This window comes from Centropristis striata, chromosome 5 (assembly GCF_030273125.1).
Source record: "Centropristis striata isolate RG_2023a ecotype Rhode Island chromosome 5, C.striata_1.0, whole genome shotgun sequence".
Classification (NCBI taxonomy): Eukaryota; Metazoa; Chordata; class Actinopteri; order Perciformes; family Serranidae; genus Centropristis; species Centropristis striata.
Window position 1 is genome coordinate 36,639,538 of NC_081521.1, and position 15,590 is coordinate 36,655,127.

The window sequence follows — 15,590 nt, forward strand, 5'->3', positions numbered from 1 at the left end:
CATTGATTCCTGTGTTGCTGCCAAACTGATTTTTATTGCATAATAGTTATGCAATTACTCTGAAACAGCATCCTTTGGGATTATAGAGTTGGACGGTGCTGTTATTTTTATTCTTTGATGACAAAACAAAGCTTTTTTTAAATCTGTTTTTCAGACTGAGGAGGACTACATTCCATACCCAAGTGTCCATGAGGTAAGATGATGATATGCTGCAGTAGCACTTTTCACCAGAAGTGCTCGTGTGTCAGTTAAATTTAATTTGTGTCCTGAAATAACATTACCATTTACACTGTTCTGCTTCTGAGCCTTTGTTGTTTTCATTTTTTTGGGACAGGTGTTGGGCAGAAAAAGCCCCTTTCCTCTCATCCTCCTGCCGCAGTTTGGAGGTTACTGGATCGAAGGGACTAACCATGATATTAATGACACAGTGGAACCAGAACAACTGCAACCTCTGTCCCCCAACACCCGCACCAAGCTGGAATGTAACACAACAGCCATGATCTACAGGAAACACTTCCTGGGCAAGGTTAGCCACACAATAATGAAAAAAACAACAAACAATATTTGTGACAATTTTAGCAGGCTCAAAGATGACCTTTTATGAAAATACAAATATTAAGATTAAAACAAAGAATAGACAACACAGACAATACCTAATTTCCTAACACAATCATTTATTAAACAACTTCATTCACAAATGTTTGTTTTTCATACAGAGACATTTCCTATATCTTCTTTCATGTAGTCTTAAATTCACTCTTAACTTAAATTGTATTTTGCTTCACAGCTTCAATTTTCCCTTTTACTTCTTTCCATTTGTAAATGCACAGGACTTGATTTCCTAATCTATAATTTATTTATACTCATTCGGCCATGAAGTTGGAATAATTTTGTTCTCAGACACAATCCTCTGTTAATTGTGGTGTAATTTCATTGTGATATGTTTGGAACAGATTGATTAATACAGTTTTGAGAAGATATACACTTTATCCATCAATAATAACACACATTGTCACAATCATTTCATGGAAATACAGTGGGTAAAAAATAGTTTTATTCCAACTTTATGGGTGACCGTGTAGAAATTTAAATTCTGAAAATAGTAGTAGGCATAACATTTTATGTAAATATGTATATTTATACTGTTATTTATTGTTTTCCAGAATCAAAATATTGTGCAAAACCAAAAAGATTTTTTTTTTTTTTTAACCTGTCATGCTGTTTATCAATAGCTGTGAGTAGTTTCAAGTAGGAACTATACTCAAAAGAAACTGCTCAAAACAAGAACTGTGGATTATCTGGAGTAACTGGGTCATGACTTCTTTCAAATGTAATTTTGCCACTTTGAGCACCATAAGCCAAGTGCCATACTGTATAGTTCTCCAACACTTGGTCACTCACATCAAAACACTCTAAACTGCTAAACAGCACAACCGGTAAGAGGAAAGAAATATATATTTTTGATTTTGGGGTCGAACTGTCCCTTTAAATTAAGCATGCTTTCATCTTCTTCAACATTTTGATGCCACTACTAAGAGTGGCAAACTTGTTAGATTGGAGTGATTTCTATGAAATTGGATTTTAAAAAAACAGTTATATATTCATAGATCTCCCTCCCATCTTAGCTCACAGTTTACATCTTTATCTCTTCCCTGCTTTTAATTAGATTTCTAAAACTAGTCAGCTCATATTTTTTTCAATGTGCAATTTCTACATTGGCAATCATGCAATTAAATATAATGATAGTGAAAATCAAATAGTCACGTTTTTGTTTTGTTTTTTGCAATGAATGCACTTGTACAAGTTTCTAAAAGGTGTGTTCAAAGTGATGTTACTCATGAACGTCCTTCTTATAACAGCTTCCTTCCTTCTCAGATGAGCCTCATTACTCTCATAGAATATTTCACAATCAATTTCACTTCTTGCTCATTATAGTAATGAAATGAATAAGCAATAAGCGTATCCTTGTAGAATAAACTACTAGCAGCAACCAGTTTCGCTGTTTGGCACCTCATACACTGTCGCTAATGAAGATGCATTAGGCTGTGCCACCTGTTCTTACGCTCACATAATATGAACAAATTTGATCTGTCTGTAGTAGAAGAACAGAAGAAGAAAAGGGACTCAGATATTGGAAGGATATGGGTAATGACTTAAGCTCGTGCACATGCATCATGCACATGTTTGTCTTTGATAGATACTAATGGCCCTATCCTTGTACTGTGCCCTCAGGAGCACTTTAATTACTATTCAGTGGACAGCGCCCTTGGACATCTGGTGTTCTCTCTAAAGTACGATGTGATTGGTGACCAGGAACATCTCCGTCTAATGCTCAGGTAATGCTCTTTCTGCTTACATGGCACATTGCAGTGTCTGTTTAATTTATAGAGGAACATTTTAAATTGATGTCCTGAACATGTGAAGTAATGAATGTCAAGGCTTAAATATAATGTCAGCACTTTCTCCATCAACAGGAAATATATGCAGTAAAATCCACTTTCTTTATTCCTGAATGCCCAGTATTGACTGGATACACACATCCTCCCAGCACGGGTGTTATCATAAGAGTCATAAAGCTGGAGAGAGTGTCAACAGAGCTGTCATTTCCAGAGCAGAGTAACAGATGGACTATTTAGGCCAGCGAGTGGGTGGGGATGGAGGGAGGGAGAGAAGGCAAAGAGAGGCGAGGGTGGGGAAGTTTGATCATACCGGATCATCTCTTTGCCATCTGATCACATTATATGGCTTTGAAACCATGCTGATTGTTTTATGACTTCACCAGGACCAAGCTGAAAACCTACCATGATGTGATCCCTATTTCCTGTCTGACAGAGTTTCCCAATGTGGTCCAAATGGCCAAGGTAAAAAAGGGATGTTTTCATTATGCAGAGATGGATCTGCTGTCATGATATCAAACCACATTCTCACATTTTCTCTCTCTCTCTTTCTCTTAATCCAAGCTCGTCTGTGAAGAGGTCAACGTGGACCGCTTTTTTCCTGTCCTGTATCCAAAAGTAAGATCTGTCTTAGTTTGTACAGTTGCAGCTGCAGTATGTGTCCTTTCCAGCCCCACACATGTGATTTAAAGGCTAGGGCTGTGTCTTAACACATTAACACACATTCATACTCAGACAGACGCCCATAAACACTATCCAGAGAAACAAAAAGAAGGAATTTCATATTTAAAACACCATAACTTGACACCCACTTTATTTGAAGCTTCATATCAATGGTCATATAAATGATCATATAAATGGTGGAACAAGCTCCCTACCGACATCAGGATCTCAGACAGCCTGTACATCTTCCGCCGCAGGCTGAAGACCTTCCTCTTCCAACAATACCTCGGTTAAAAAAAAAAAAAAAAAAACTCTTGTTCTTTTCTCTTCTTTTCTTCTTTAACATATAGCACTCCTTAGCAACCATCAGGTTGAATGCACTTATTGTAAGTCGCTTTGGACAAAAGCGTCTGCTAAATGACATGTAATGTAATGTAATGTAATGTAAATATCAGTTTCAGGCAAGCTTTTAAAACCTTTTCACACAAGCGGAGGATTGTGGAATTTGTTGGAAGCATTTTAGCAAGAAACCTCTTACTGTTCTGCCCCCACCCCTTTTTTAAAAGAGAGATGGGGGAACAAGCGATGTTCAAGGGTAGAGAAAAGGTCAGCAGTAAATGCCACATAGAAGTGGTGTACATCATCTAAATGCTGGGAACCTGAAGATTAATTTGAGATGCAGATGGAAGTCACGGAAGTACATAATCACAACTCCCACGCTCAGTTATGTCTTATAATTGTTGCAGATATTTTGGGGTTAATACCATTTGTTACACAGATTTGGTGCTATATTATACCATGGTTATACCTTGAGAATTGATTAAAATTGTCAATAATCTGTCTAAAATAAATGTGATTTGGTGAAAACATTTGACACATGGAGATGTCTGCAAGAATTTGATCTTTGACGCAGACTTGTGTGAAAATGTGTGAACCTGAATGTTTCTTTTTCTATATCCTTTTTTTTAAAGGCTTCTAGACTTATTGTCACCTTCGATGAACATGTGATAAGCAACAATTTCAAGTTTGGGGTCATTTATCAGAAGTATGGACAGGTGAGTGTGGACGTAAACTAAAAGGAAAGATGCAGTTGTTTGATCAGAGATGGCTCTGTGGATGTGCATGTATTATTTATGTTCAGTCTATTCAGTCCGTGGAGAATGAGAATAACAGATTTTCTCAAGGAAGCTGATTATTCTCAGTCCTCCTCTGTCTTAATTATAGCTTTCAGTGCAGCCCAGTGACTGCGGCTGTCTTCAACTCTCCTGCTCATTTTCTGAGGCAATCACAGTCCTCTTGTTTACTATGTCGGGGGTAGAGGATCTATTCAATGCTTTGCCGAGGGCACTTGTACCTCTGAATGGACACCTTAGGGTGTAGAGATCTATAGTAGTGATTCCTTAAAGCCTGCAAAATACTAAATACATTGTTAAATACACTGGAAATTAGACAAGGGCCATCGCCACAAAGACAGTGAGGACCCTCTGCTCATCCTTCCGGATATTTCCTATTCAGGTGGGGTGCTAAGTGGGGAAGGGCATGATGGATAAGTAGGCATAGTGCATACAGAAATAATCTATGCATAACAGAAGCTTCATCTCAGACGTGTTTGTGTGCGAAACAGGCTTTTGTTTTCACATCACCTCTCCACTTGCTGTCAGCACATAATCAACTGTCCATCACAGCTGATTATTTTGCACAAGCTTTTCCTAAAGCCCGTCTTTAAACCTTCTGTTATACACACAGTTGTAATTGATCTGAAATGCAAATGCAGTGTGTTTGAACAAACACACACCCGATACACTTCACTTGCCTGGATCCAGTTATTGACCCTAATTATCTGTTGCAGTAAATCATACCAACTCATTGTGCCATTGCTTGCACTCTAGTATGCAAATCTTACTCTTGTGATCAGTTTTTATTTTACTTCTTAAACATTTTCCTTACTGCTCGCTTTTTTAAAATAATGCACACATGGTTTCTTACTGGACTGTAGCATTCTATACCATGCACAGTCTAACGTACAGATTACCCCAGCACTGCTGCTGAATTTATTTTGTCCTCCAAGCCTTGATGCTTATGAGGTTTTTTTTCCGGTTACAGACTTCAGAGGAAGAGCTGTTTGGCAACAGTGAAGAGAGTCCTGCCTTTGTAGAATTCCTGGAGTTTCTAGGAGAGAAAATTGAGCTGCACAACTTTAAAGGGTAAGGATCTAACTCTGGTTTGAAGGCACTATAAATACTCGACCATACATTTCCTAACATGATGCCAGCAGCCATTTATTTATTGCATCAGGCTTGCTATAGGAGTGATGGTCATGGTACTGCAGTGATGGAGGAGAATATCTTGTTAGATATGCTTCTGTGTGCTTGCAGTTTCCGTGGTGGGTTAGACGTGACTCATGGGCAGACTGGCACTGAATCTGTCTACTGCAACTACCGCAACAAAGAGGTCATGTTCCATGTGTCCACAAAGCTGCCTTACACAGATGGGGACACCCAGCAGGTACTGTAATACAATACCAGACTAACACACCTTTCATAATTCAATGCAAGCAGTCAGACAGGTTCCCTCTGCTTATTGTAGTACCATATTTTGCATGTACCTCCCTGTTGTGCCCAACACCCACAGCATATATTAGCAAAAAAACAAACACTGGTAGTAAACATGAATCACTTTAAATGTATGTTTTAGTGGCTGCATATGTGTGCTGCACTCCTCCCGACAGCAATTTAAGCACATTGCTCACACAACCGAGTCCTCCTCCTTCTCCGCCTCACATATTCACACAAACACTGATTAATTAGCACAAGCTCTCACACCATTTGCTGGCAGGATTTGTACAAACACAGATGAGGCAAGGTCTATATGTTCAATCTCCTCAGCAGGAGTGGGTGTGTGAGTGGGAATTGTCTCATTTGAGCCAATCAGCGCTTCTTCACGCTGTCACCAAGAGAAACAGCACTCCCTGGTGGTGCTTTAGACTTTCACATGCATTCAGTTATTCCTTCAGCACTGGAGGCTGTAGTTTCAGGACACAACAGCTACTCTATTTGACTCTGTAACAGTAAAGGTTTGTTTAATAATTGTGACTTATAGAGTCAGGCCTGAGCTACTCTTTTTGTATGCAGAACAACTATCAAACAGATAATAGCCCTACACTGTTAAAATGTTTGTAGAAATTACAGTAAAAGACTGTCAAATTGCATCATAAATAGGGCGTGAAATAAAAAATTGTATATTACCATAATAGACACTTTTAATTACTGTAAATCAAAGAATAGCACAGAACTTTTACTTTAACTATCATAAACTGTAGGAAACACACAGTGTTGCTGTAAAAAATATATAACATTTTCATGTAAAGTTAATGGAGAAATACCATGATGTCACAATTATACAATTACCCTAAAAATGATGGGAATATTCAGTCTAAATTACAGTTTTTGCTGATATATACAATTAAATTTACAGTAGAAAATCTACTCACTGTAATTTTTACGGTGAAGTTCTGGCAACCAAAGCTGCCAGTATTTTACCATAAATTAAACAGATTGTTGTTTACAGTGTACATTTAAAGTCTGGGTAAAGTAAAATCAGAGATTTGCATGAAAACATATTTTACAAGGGACAAAATAATAGCGTACAACATGTAAAAAGGGTTAAAACTATATATATGACAGAATTTTGGAGTTAGACCATTAAACTGTTTTCCCCCATTCATTATTCCCCACAATGTCTGAAGCGTTTTGTTGTTTTTTTCAGATTGAAATTTGGCTGGGTGTCTAATAACACTTTTTTCGGTGGTATGGAAAACTCAGATCACTTATATGTTTTTTGCCTTACCTGGACTTTAAGATAATAAAAATATTTAATCAACCAATAAATTAACCAATTAAGGAAATAGGAAAAAGAAACATTTTAGGGATACAAACTCCAGACAGGTCAAGATTAGGAAAGATATCTATTATTAGTATTAGTGTTAGGTTAGGTTTCTGTTATCTCTCTAACCAAGTTAGGATAGAAATATGGATTTGGAAACAGCCTATATACTGCACAAATCAGGGATGAATTCTTAAGTAAGAAAAGCAGTTGTCATTTAATGCTCTTTATTAAACACAAATACTGCCAAAATACTATATTTTCCCTTTTCAATAGTTTCACACAGTTCACTTGGCAGTATGCCAGATCTTCCAGCTTTGTTTTGTCATTGGTGTTAAAAAAAAGTATTCTTTGAATTAGACTGGGGCTTTATCAACACTTATTAGGAACGGCAACAAAAGCTTCTCTTCTTTATTGTCTTCTAAATTCATTAAATGTGTCCTCATTATTTCAGCTTTCTGAAACCTGCAGATAACAAATAACATTTATTCGTATCATCCGGTGCTTCGCATGAGCACTCTTTCATTCTAAAACACCTGTCTTGCATACTTGCATTAATTTACTTCTTAATTAATTTGTCATGAATTGCTTTGTGTCTGGTGTGTTGCAGTTGCAGAGAAAGAGGCACATAGGAAACGACATTGTGGCCATCTTATTCCAAGAGGAAAACACTCCCTTTGTACCAGACATGATTGCCTCCAACTTTCTCCACGCCTACATTGTGGTCCAAGTGGTGAACCCCTGCTCTGACAATGTTCTCTACAAGGTGACAGATCTTCCTACTATGTCCTGACTTTACCTTCTGTGATAATACATACACTTAATAAACTCCATCTTAATCTTAACTCTCAGGTGTCAGTGACGGCAAGAGATGATGTACCTTTCTTTGGCCCAGCCCTCCCAAACCCTGCTGTCTTTAAAAAAGTAAGAGAAAGAACAACTTGTAGATACTGTATCCCAGAGCCCATGTACTTTCCCCCTTTTTGTCATAATTTAATTCCTAACATGATGTTTCTTTTCTTCTCCCTTTCCAGAGTGCTGAATTCCACGAATTTCTTTTTACTAAGCTCATCAACGCAGAATATGCCTGCTACAAAGCTGAGAAATTTGCCAAATTAGAGGTAAATTGTTGAAACAGCATTTAAAACCTTTCCGGTACACTGTAAAAAATGTCTGTAGATTTTACGGTGAAAAACTGCTAAACCACGACAGTAAAAGACCGTTAAATGATAAATGTGTTAATTCAGTTCCAATTTTCAGTTCAAAGTTCAGTGCCAAAACAGTATTATTTACAGTTTTGTTTTTTGAAAAATACATTTCTCCACTATAAAATACACTGTAATATGTATTTAACGTAATATATATACAAGCCACCACTGTTATTTTTGCATTTATCTTCTGTAAAAAATAATTTTTTTCACTGTTAAATGTACTAAACACCATATCTCTAACAGAAATATACTGCAATATTTAATGGTAAAATCTTTAATTCATGCGGCATTTATAAAATATTTTCTCGTCAATTATATGGAAAAGCGTTTCTTTTGATGGAAAACCTTCTATTTATACAGTAAGAAATGGAATAAAATGACAATCTTAAACGTGAAATCAACAGTGCCAATATCATTTTACCGTAATATTAAAAAAAGTACTATGTTTTTTACCGTGAAAACAACAGGGGTTTTTTTACAGTGTACTTTGAAAGTGTCATTTGTTTCTTTTCATTTTCTTTGTGTATTTTGTGTTAGGAGCGAACGCGGTCGGCCTTGTTAGAGACCCTTTATGAGGAGCTCCATGTGAACAGCCAGGCCATGATGGGTGTTGGAGGAGACGACGACAAACTGGAAAATGGGAGTGCAGGAGGAGGGGGCTTCTTTGAGTCCTTCAAGGTAACTGGAGCGGCAGCAGCAGAGGCTGGGGCTTCAAACCCACAGCTTTACTCTCTGCAGCTCTTTGCAACAAAAGAAAGAAAATACTATATTCTAAAACATGTTTGCATAAACAAAGTCATTTGTAATTATTTAAATTCTACATTTAAGCTATGCTAATACTGAGATAGGAAAACTGTTTTTTACGTACAGAATTCGTCTTTTTTCGTTGCTGAGGGTTAAATGAGACAATTGATATCACTCTCATGTGCCTGCTAAATATGAAGTGGTTAGCTTAGCTTAGCACGAAGACTGTAAACAGGAGAAAGCAGCTACCATAGGTCAGCTGGACTGTTTTTTAGGATAGAAGAACCCACATTACTCCTTGTAAAACCACACCTTTTCCTTTTTACTCTTTGGCTTTTGTATGGACTTGGATCCTCAACGATACACTCGCCAAGTGTGAAGTCGATTGGATGAATAGTTCTTGAGATAGGCAAAGAAATGTTATACATGCATGTTGTGTATGGACCAAATTTGGTGGTGATTTCTCTTAATTTGTAGGAGTAGAAAAAATATTTTCCCCTAGGATTCACCTTAAAAAGAATTCCAGACTTAAATGTAAAAGCCATTGCTATCGTGCCACCAACTGGCCAAATTCATCACAGTCAAGACTGCACTCCCCTGGGCCCCCAACAATACACCCACCAAGTGTGTACTAGATTGGATGAATAGTTTTCCAGCTATGTGAAGGACAGACACACTAGCGCACACACACAAATATTCCTTGCTTTATACGTTGGTTAGATTGAGCGAAATTAGAAAATTTGTTAATTTGCGAGCATCAGAGGTGCCAGTTCCTAGATCATGTTATTCCCACACAGCTACGCTAACTCTTTCTCATCTAACTCTCAGCAAGAAAATTCCCAAAATGTGACTATACACTACTGGTCAAAAGTTTTAGAACACACCAACTTTTCCAGAATTTAATTGAAAATGATGCAGTTTAATGTCTCAGTGTACTCTGAAATTAATGCACATTTGCAACATTTAAAATTCTTTATTGAGCATGATAGTGTTTTGAAAGTAAAAAAAAAAGATTCAAAATCACATTTTATGTTGGACTAAAGGACTAAAAAAAGACCCAAAATGACTAAAAAAAGACACAAAATGACTTACAAAGACATGAAAAGAATTCAAAAATGGACAAAATAGCCCAAGACTCCATAGAGTTAAGTTGTTAACCCACTTCCTGTTCCCTGAAAAAAGGCCTACTTGTATAATTCTGAAATGTAAGTTATATTTTACCTTTTTTTATTTACCTCAGGCAGTTCACCACTTACCTTTGTACCCTTTCAAGCTGTTCATTTGACTTGAACTGCTTGATTTTCAATAAAAAACTGGAAAAATTGGGGTGTTCTAAAACTTTTGACCGGTAGTGTACCTTGAAGTGTCATTATAAGACTGAGATCATTGTTGCTGCACAGGAACAGAAGAATAGAATTGGTATCTACAGTAGTAACAGTAACCTGTTCTTGTACCACCTGTCAGATGTTTCCTCTGTGGATGTCTCTTAGGATTGTTCTTATCTGTCAATCAAACTGTGGGCTGTAAGGGTTTATCAATCTCCTTCAATCTATTAATTTGAATGAAGAGAACCTCTGCTGCTCTGTCCCGCTGGAGCACACCACTCTTGGCTTCCCAGCTTTTTCTTCCTCTGTGCTTTTTTTGTGCTGCTGCGCTCTCCACATGTGCCAGTGTCGAGTGACTGGTCCCTAATTTAGATTCTGTCATCTCTGCTTGTCATAAAATCAAAGCGAATGGATAGATTTCTTTCACCATCAGATGCCTTTGCCTCTTCACTCTGTTCCATGGCTGCAAAGAGGGTGTGCTGGGCTTTAAACCTTCTCCTGGCTAAACTCAGACATCTGTGAGCCACTTGGTCCTTCCACTTCCCCTCTCTCCTCCTCCCACCTATCTAACATAATGACTCATCTGAACCCCCCTCTGGGCATTAAAGCTTAGCAGTGTTCTCTGTCGCTTCCTTGTCTGTGAGGATTAGAATCAGGCCAGCGCTCTCTGCCTGTAGTGGTCAGTGTTCAGGGACGGCCCTGAGGCTCCTCTCGGCCCGTAACAGTGTCCAGCGGTGCTGAGGGGTCACAAGGTCAGCGCCATCTGAATGTATCTCCTCCTCCTCGTCTCTCTCTGTAGCGAGTGATCCGCAGCAGGAGCCAGTCAATGGACGCCATGGGTCTTACTTTCAAGAAGCAGCACTCATTCTCCACTAGCCTCAGCAGCAGCTTTAACCATGATCCGGCAGAGAGCCCCAAAATCCCAGGGATAGTAAGTACTGCCCCACTCCTCCTGGTCTTGAGTGAGGCGAGTCTCGCTCCCTCTGCCTCCCCCCTAGCAGTTTCTACTCGAGTGCGTGCCCGCTCCCCCCTCACTTGCCTGCTGCACTAATTTCTCACAATGAAGGGCTCGAGTGGAGCATTTACACCCGAGTCTTAAACTCAGCTCTCACATTGCAATGGATGCACATTGTCTGCCACCACAAGATGGACTGACTGGACACTCATATGTGACTTGATTGCTTCTAGGACACATGGTGAATTTCTCCCCCGGGGTTAAAGATGCTTCTAACACTTACCTGTGTTCTCTTTATTTGAATCCCCATGCACCTGCATTGTTTAATAAGTTCTCACTTGAATTTTTATGAATGCTTGTTGAATCCTGTTTTATGCGTGTATGTGTCCTGATAACTAAAGCGTGTGGCCTTTATTTTTTGATTGTGATTATGAACAAATGACTCAAATGATTTCTATCGCAAGGTAAAAAAAAGTTTTTTATATAATTGGTTCTGTTATCAACTCAATATGTATATACAGCGACCGGCCACTTCATTAGGTACACCAGTATGATGTTATACATCAGATGCAATTAACTCTACATACAGTTACAAAGATTGTAGTTTTTCAGGTTTTGATGTCTGTCAGAAAGGTGATAATTCTACTTTATGTTTATTATAGAGGTCACAGCGGGTGGTGGTGGTGAACTAGAGTGCATTATATTGACAGGTTTTTCTAATATTCTATATTGTATGTAAATTGGTTGGCCAAAATATTAGAAACACCTTTTAATATAATGTACCCCAGTTCAAGACTACTGCAAACTGCAACCTCTATAATGAAAATATAGGTAAATTAATAACTCTCTGAAAGCGCCAATCAAAACTAAATATCATTATTTTTGTAAAGGCATAATGTATGGATGCATATGTTGTATTGGATCACATTAGGGTCATACAAGTGGACCTAATAAAGTGGCCAGTCAGTATATATAATGTATATTTTGGGGAGGTTGAGGGTATGATATTTTTCATGGAAATTCTCTTATTTGTATTTAAGAAAAAAAAAAATCTATACAGGGCTCGACAGTAACTGTTGCCATTTGCAACAATTTTGAAAAACTGGCAACTGATTCATTCATTCATTTAGACTTAACATATAAACATATCAAATACCATATAATTTTAACATATAAAATAGGGATCCCAAATGACACAATGTGCTCCCTAAAATAAATACACTTAAACATTTGTTACAGAAGTAATATTTAAATGTTGTTGTTACAGCCAGAACCAGAACCAGAATAATAATGGGTGCAGCCCAGATTGGTTTGGCTCGGCGGGACTGCTGTTTTAGAGAAAATGGCAAACAAAATAAGTTGTTTAACTGTGGGGTGAAAATGTCCACTAGCCCGCCACTTTGCAAAAGAATGTGGAAATTGGTTCAATCAAATAACCAGATTACCTGGAAGAAAAACTAAAAGGTATCGTGCCATCTTTGAGCTAGATGGAAAATTATACCGCAAAGCCTGTACTAAATACACTTTGATAAGTGACACATCAAGTCCAGTAGCTGTAAGTGAGATTCAGCTATCCAGGCATAATTAAGACCAATTCAACCTTAAATGACCCATAATCCAAGACTTCATTGCTAAAGGGCCAATAGAAATGTGGAGGGACAAACAGAAAACCAACATTTGAAAGGGAAATTGTGATGAACAAGCTATCCATAAAAGAGCACAATAACAGCAGAACCACTAATTTTTTGTATATTTTGTATTCCAGGTGGACAGCTTAATTGAAAATTCAAATTCTGTAAATTATCAGATAAACACATACTTCTTTATTTTACTTCTTTGGGGTTAATGGAATATAGCCTTTATTCTTTTATATCACATTTTCATTATTAGGCTGACATATTACTGCATAACATCTTAATGATCTAAAAGTGACTGAAAATTACCATATTTTTAGTTTCCACAACAGAAAGCTGACGCCTGGTTGCCAGTCTGGCCTCAAAGTTAGTGTGGAGCCCTGCATTATGAAACACTACCCACTGTATTTCTCAATCACATTGAAAATTGCCTCGTAAACTAACCATTATTATTAACCAACATGCCGTATTAATGAATCTAACTCAAGCTTGCTTTTTGCTCATAACCCACTGTTGATGTGAACCCTAATGTTTAACATGCTGAATGTCCTCCTCTGCTGTTTTTATCTCCTCTTCATCCTCGCAGGCACATAACTGACTCATCACTTCTCCCCCATTCAGCAGCCTGTGTCTCACCCACGGAGCCAAACTGTCCCTCTCCGTATTCTGCAGTTAACACGTTCTTTGTATTTTGTTTATGACTGACTGCATGAAAGCTCATATATATTTGTGTAAAACTCATGTTTTTTCTCCCCCTCTTTTTACTGCCCTCTCTTCCTTTTGTCATCTGTCCTCATCACATCTCTCTCTCTCTCTGTCTGTCTCTCTCTCCTCTTCCTGTACGGCTCAGTCATTGCTTGTCCCAGGCAAAAGTCCCAGTAAATATGGACGTCGAGGCAGTGCCATAGGGATAGGAACAGTAGAAGAGGTTCATGTCTAATTCTAACTACTCTCTAACTACTTGTTTCTCCTCTTTTTTTTTGTCTGCATGGCCACTGCATCAAACACTTTTCCTCTATACATGTCAGCACTCTGCATTCATAGTGTGCACTGTGTGTTACACAGAGGATGCATTGTATAAAGAGCATTATCTCAACCTGTGATAAAACAAAACATATAGAAATTCTCTACATTTTCTCATTAATTAATATATTTGTCTTTTCCAATGTTTGGGATTTAACTACCAAGAAGAAATCATAAGAAGTGAGAAATAAGTAAAAAATACACAGTAAAAATCATATTTTAAGGCTCCTTATTGTAATATTGTAGATTTTCTTCTTCTCTTCTGTGCTGTACTTCTGTTACTATTCTATATACTTAAATTGCACTATGCTTAATTCTCCATTTGTTTAAGAATGATGAATATTAATGATTTAATGACCCCCTTACAAAGAAATTATATATAAAAAATGAACCCTCTGTCTGCTCTTTGAAGCCACATTGAGTTAAAAGGCTTTTCAAGTTCTTATTTTGAGAGCTTTAAAGGGAGATTGAATGAACAAAGCAGTCGCTGAGAAAGCACATTTAGTGGTTGGCCCTGGAGCCTTTAAATCCATCTTTCATCTCCCGCCTTAGTGTGCTCTGCTCTGGCTGAAAGACTGGCACCGGGGCTTGACATTAAGCCGCTAAGTGCATATTTTAACTTTCTTTTTTTCATCATAGTAACAACTTGAAGGCAGTAATGTTACTGCTCAGCCTTTTCTCCCGGCTGAATACACTTTCAAAGTCAAAATAAGCATTAAATCCATTTAGTAATAAATAAATAGATTGATAAGCTATAGATATACTGAAAGATATTTAAGGTATTAGATGTATTTTGACTCTGACTGTGTTTTCTCTCTCCCCGGCAGTCGTTGATAATCCCGGGGAAAAGCCCGACCAGGAAAAAGTCTGGTCCTTTCAGCTCCAGGAGAAGCAGTGCCATTGGTATTGAAAACATCCAAGAAGTCCACGAGAAGAGGTAAGGAAAGATTTATGCTGGATTTTTTTTATGTGCACCCATGAACCATTTTGTATTTTGTATCTAAAGTCTTGTAATCCCTAAGTGTAATAATTTACTCCCTTTATAATATCGATTAATCAATGTTTATTATAGTTAATTAAACTTTAGCAGAAAAATATTTTACACTTAACAAACAATGAAATGCAAAATAATATATATTTTTTATTATTAGCAAGGCTTTAATGTACATTATATTAACAGTTAATTGTTGCATAGATCTTATTTATATTAATTATCATTTACATTTATATTAAGTATTTGTTAAATATTACCAAACGATTTGCAAACCTTTAAGAAATTGTTTGTGAAGCCTCTATAAATAAAATATTAAATCTATTGACCAGATATTTGCAACACAATATATATATATTTATATATTCTATAAAATTGCAACCAATGCTTTGTAATAATTTTAAATGGTTTATAAAGCATTCATTTACAATTCTGCTCCATTAAATATTTTATTGGTGATCTATATAAACAATGTTTATAGATGTTTAAGTCTTTATTAACCTTTTTAACAAGGTATCATAATCATCAGTTCCAACTCTATAATAAACATCAAAATAATGCTTATAGATGGTTTTAAAAACCATCACTGACAAATATTTAATATACACATTTTGTGTGCGACAGCAAACTTTTAAATAACATAATCAATCACATAATTTAATGCTTTGTAACAGTAAAATAAATAATAGCTAAAGTTTAATTAGCTGTTAAATTACAATGCATTAATGATAGTTATACAGAGTGTGAGCTCATGTACATTTATTGA

The 15,590-nt window shown here is 37.0% G+C and overlaps 1 protein-coding gene across 5 annotated transcripts in view; it reads left to right on the forward strand.

The window, feature by feature from the left end:
* The window catches only part of LOC131971343 (rap1 GTPase-activating protein 1-like), a 54,320-nt gene that overhangs the window by 33,888 nt on the left and 4,842 nt on the right, over positions 1 to 15,590 (forward strand). For 3 of the 5 annotated variants that reach the window (XM_059332745.1, XM_059332746.1, XM_059332748.1), the window contains 15 exons: positions 155 to 193; positions 335 to 526; positions 2,233 to 2,336; positions 2,783 to 2,861; positions 2,961 to 3,014; positions 4,031 to 4,114; positions 5,163 to 5,263; positions 5,435 to 5,564; positions 7,552 to 7,707; positions 7,794 to 7,865; positions 7,976 to 8,062; positions 8,690 to 8,830; positions 11,021 to 11,152; positions 13,661 to 13,738; positions 14,661 to 14,770. In XM_059332745.1, the coding sequence (XP_059188728.1) occupies positions 155 to 193; positions 335 to 526; positions 2,233 to 2,336; positions 2,783 to 2,861; positions 2,961 to 3,014; positions 4,031 to 4,114; positions 5,163 to 5,263; positions 5,435 to 5,564; positions 7,552 to 7,707; positions 7,794 to 7,865; positions 7,976 to 8,062; positions 8,690 to 8,830; positions 11,021 to 11,152; positions 13,661 to 13,738; positions 14,661 to 14,770 (1,559 nt within the window). The remainder of the gene's footprint in view (positions 1 to 154; positions 194 to 334; positions 527 to 2,232; positions 2,337 to 2,782; positions 2,862 to 2,960; positions 3,015 to 4,030; positions 4,115 to 5,162; positions 5,264 to 5,434; positions 5,565 to 7,551; positions 7,708 to 7,793; positions 7,866 to 7,975; positions 8,063 to 8,689; positions 8,831 to 11,020; positions 11,153 to 13,660; positions 13,739 to 14,660; positions 14,771 to 15,590) is intronic. The other 2 variants (XM_059332747.1, XM_059332749.1) reach the window with 2 other exon arrangements.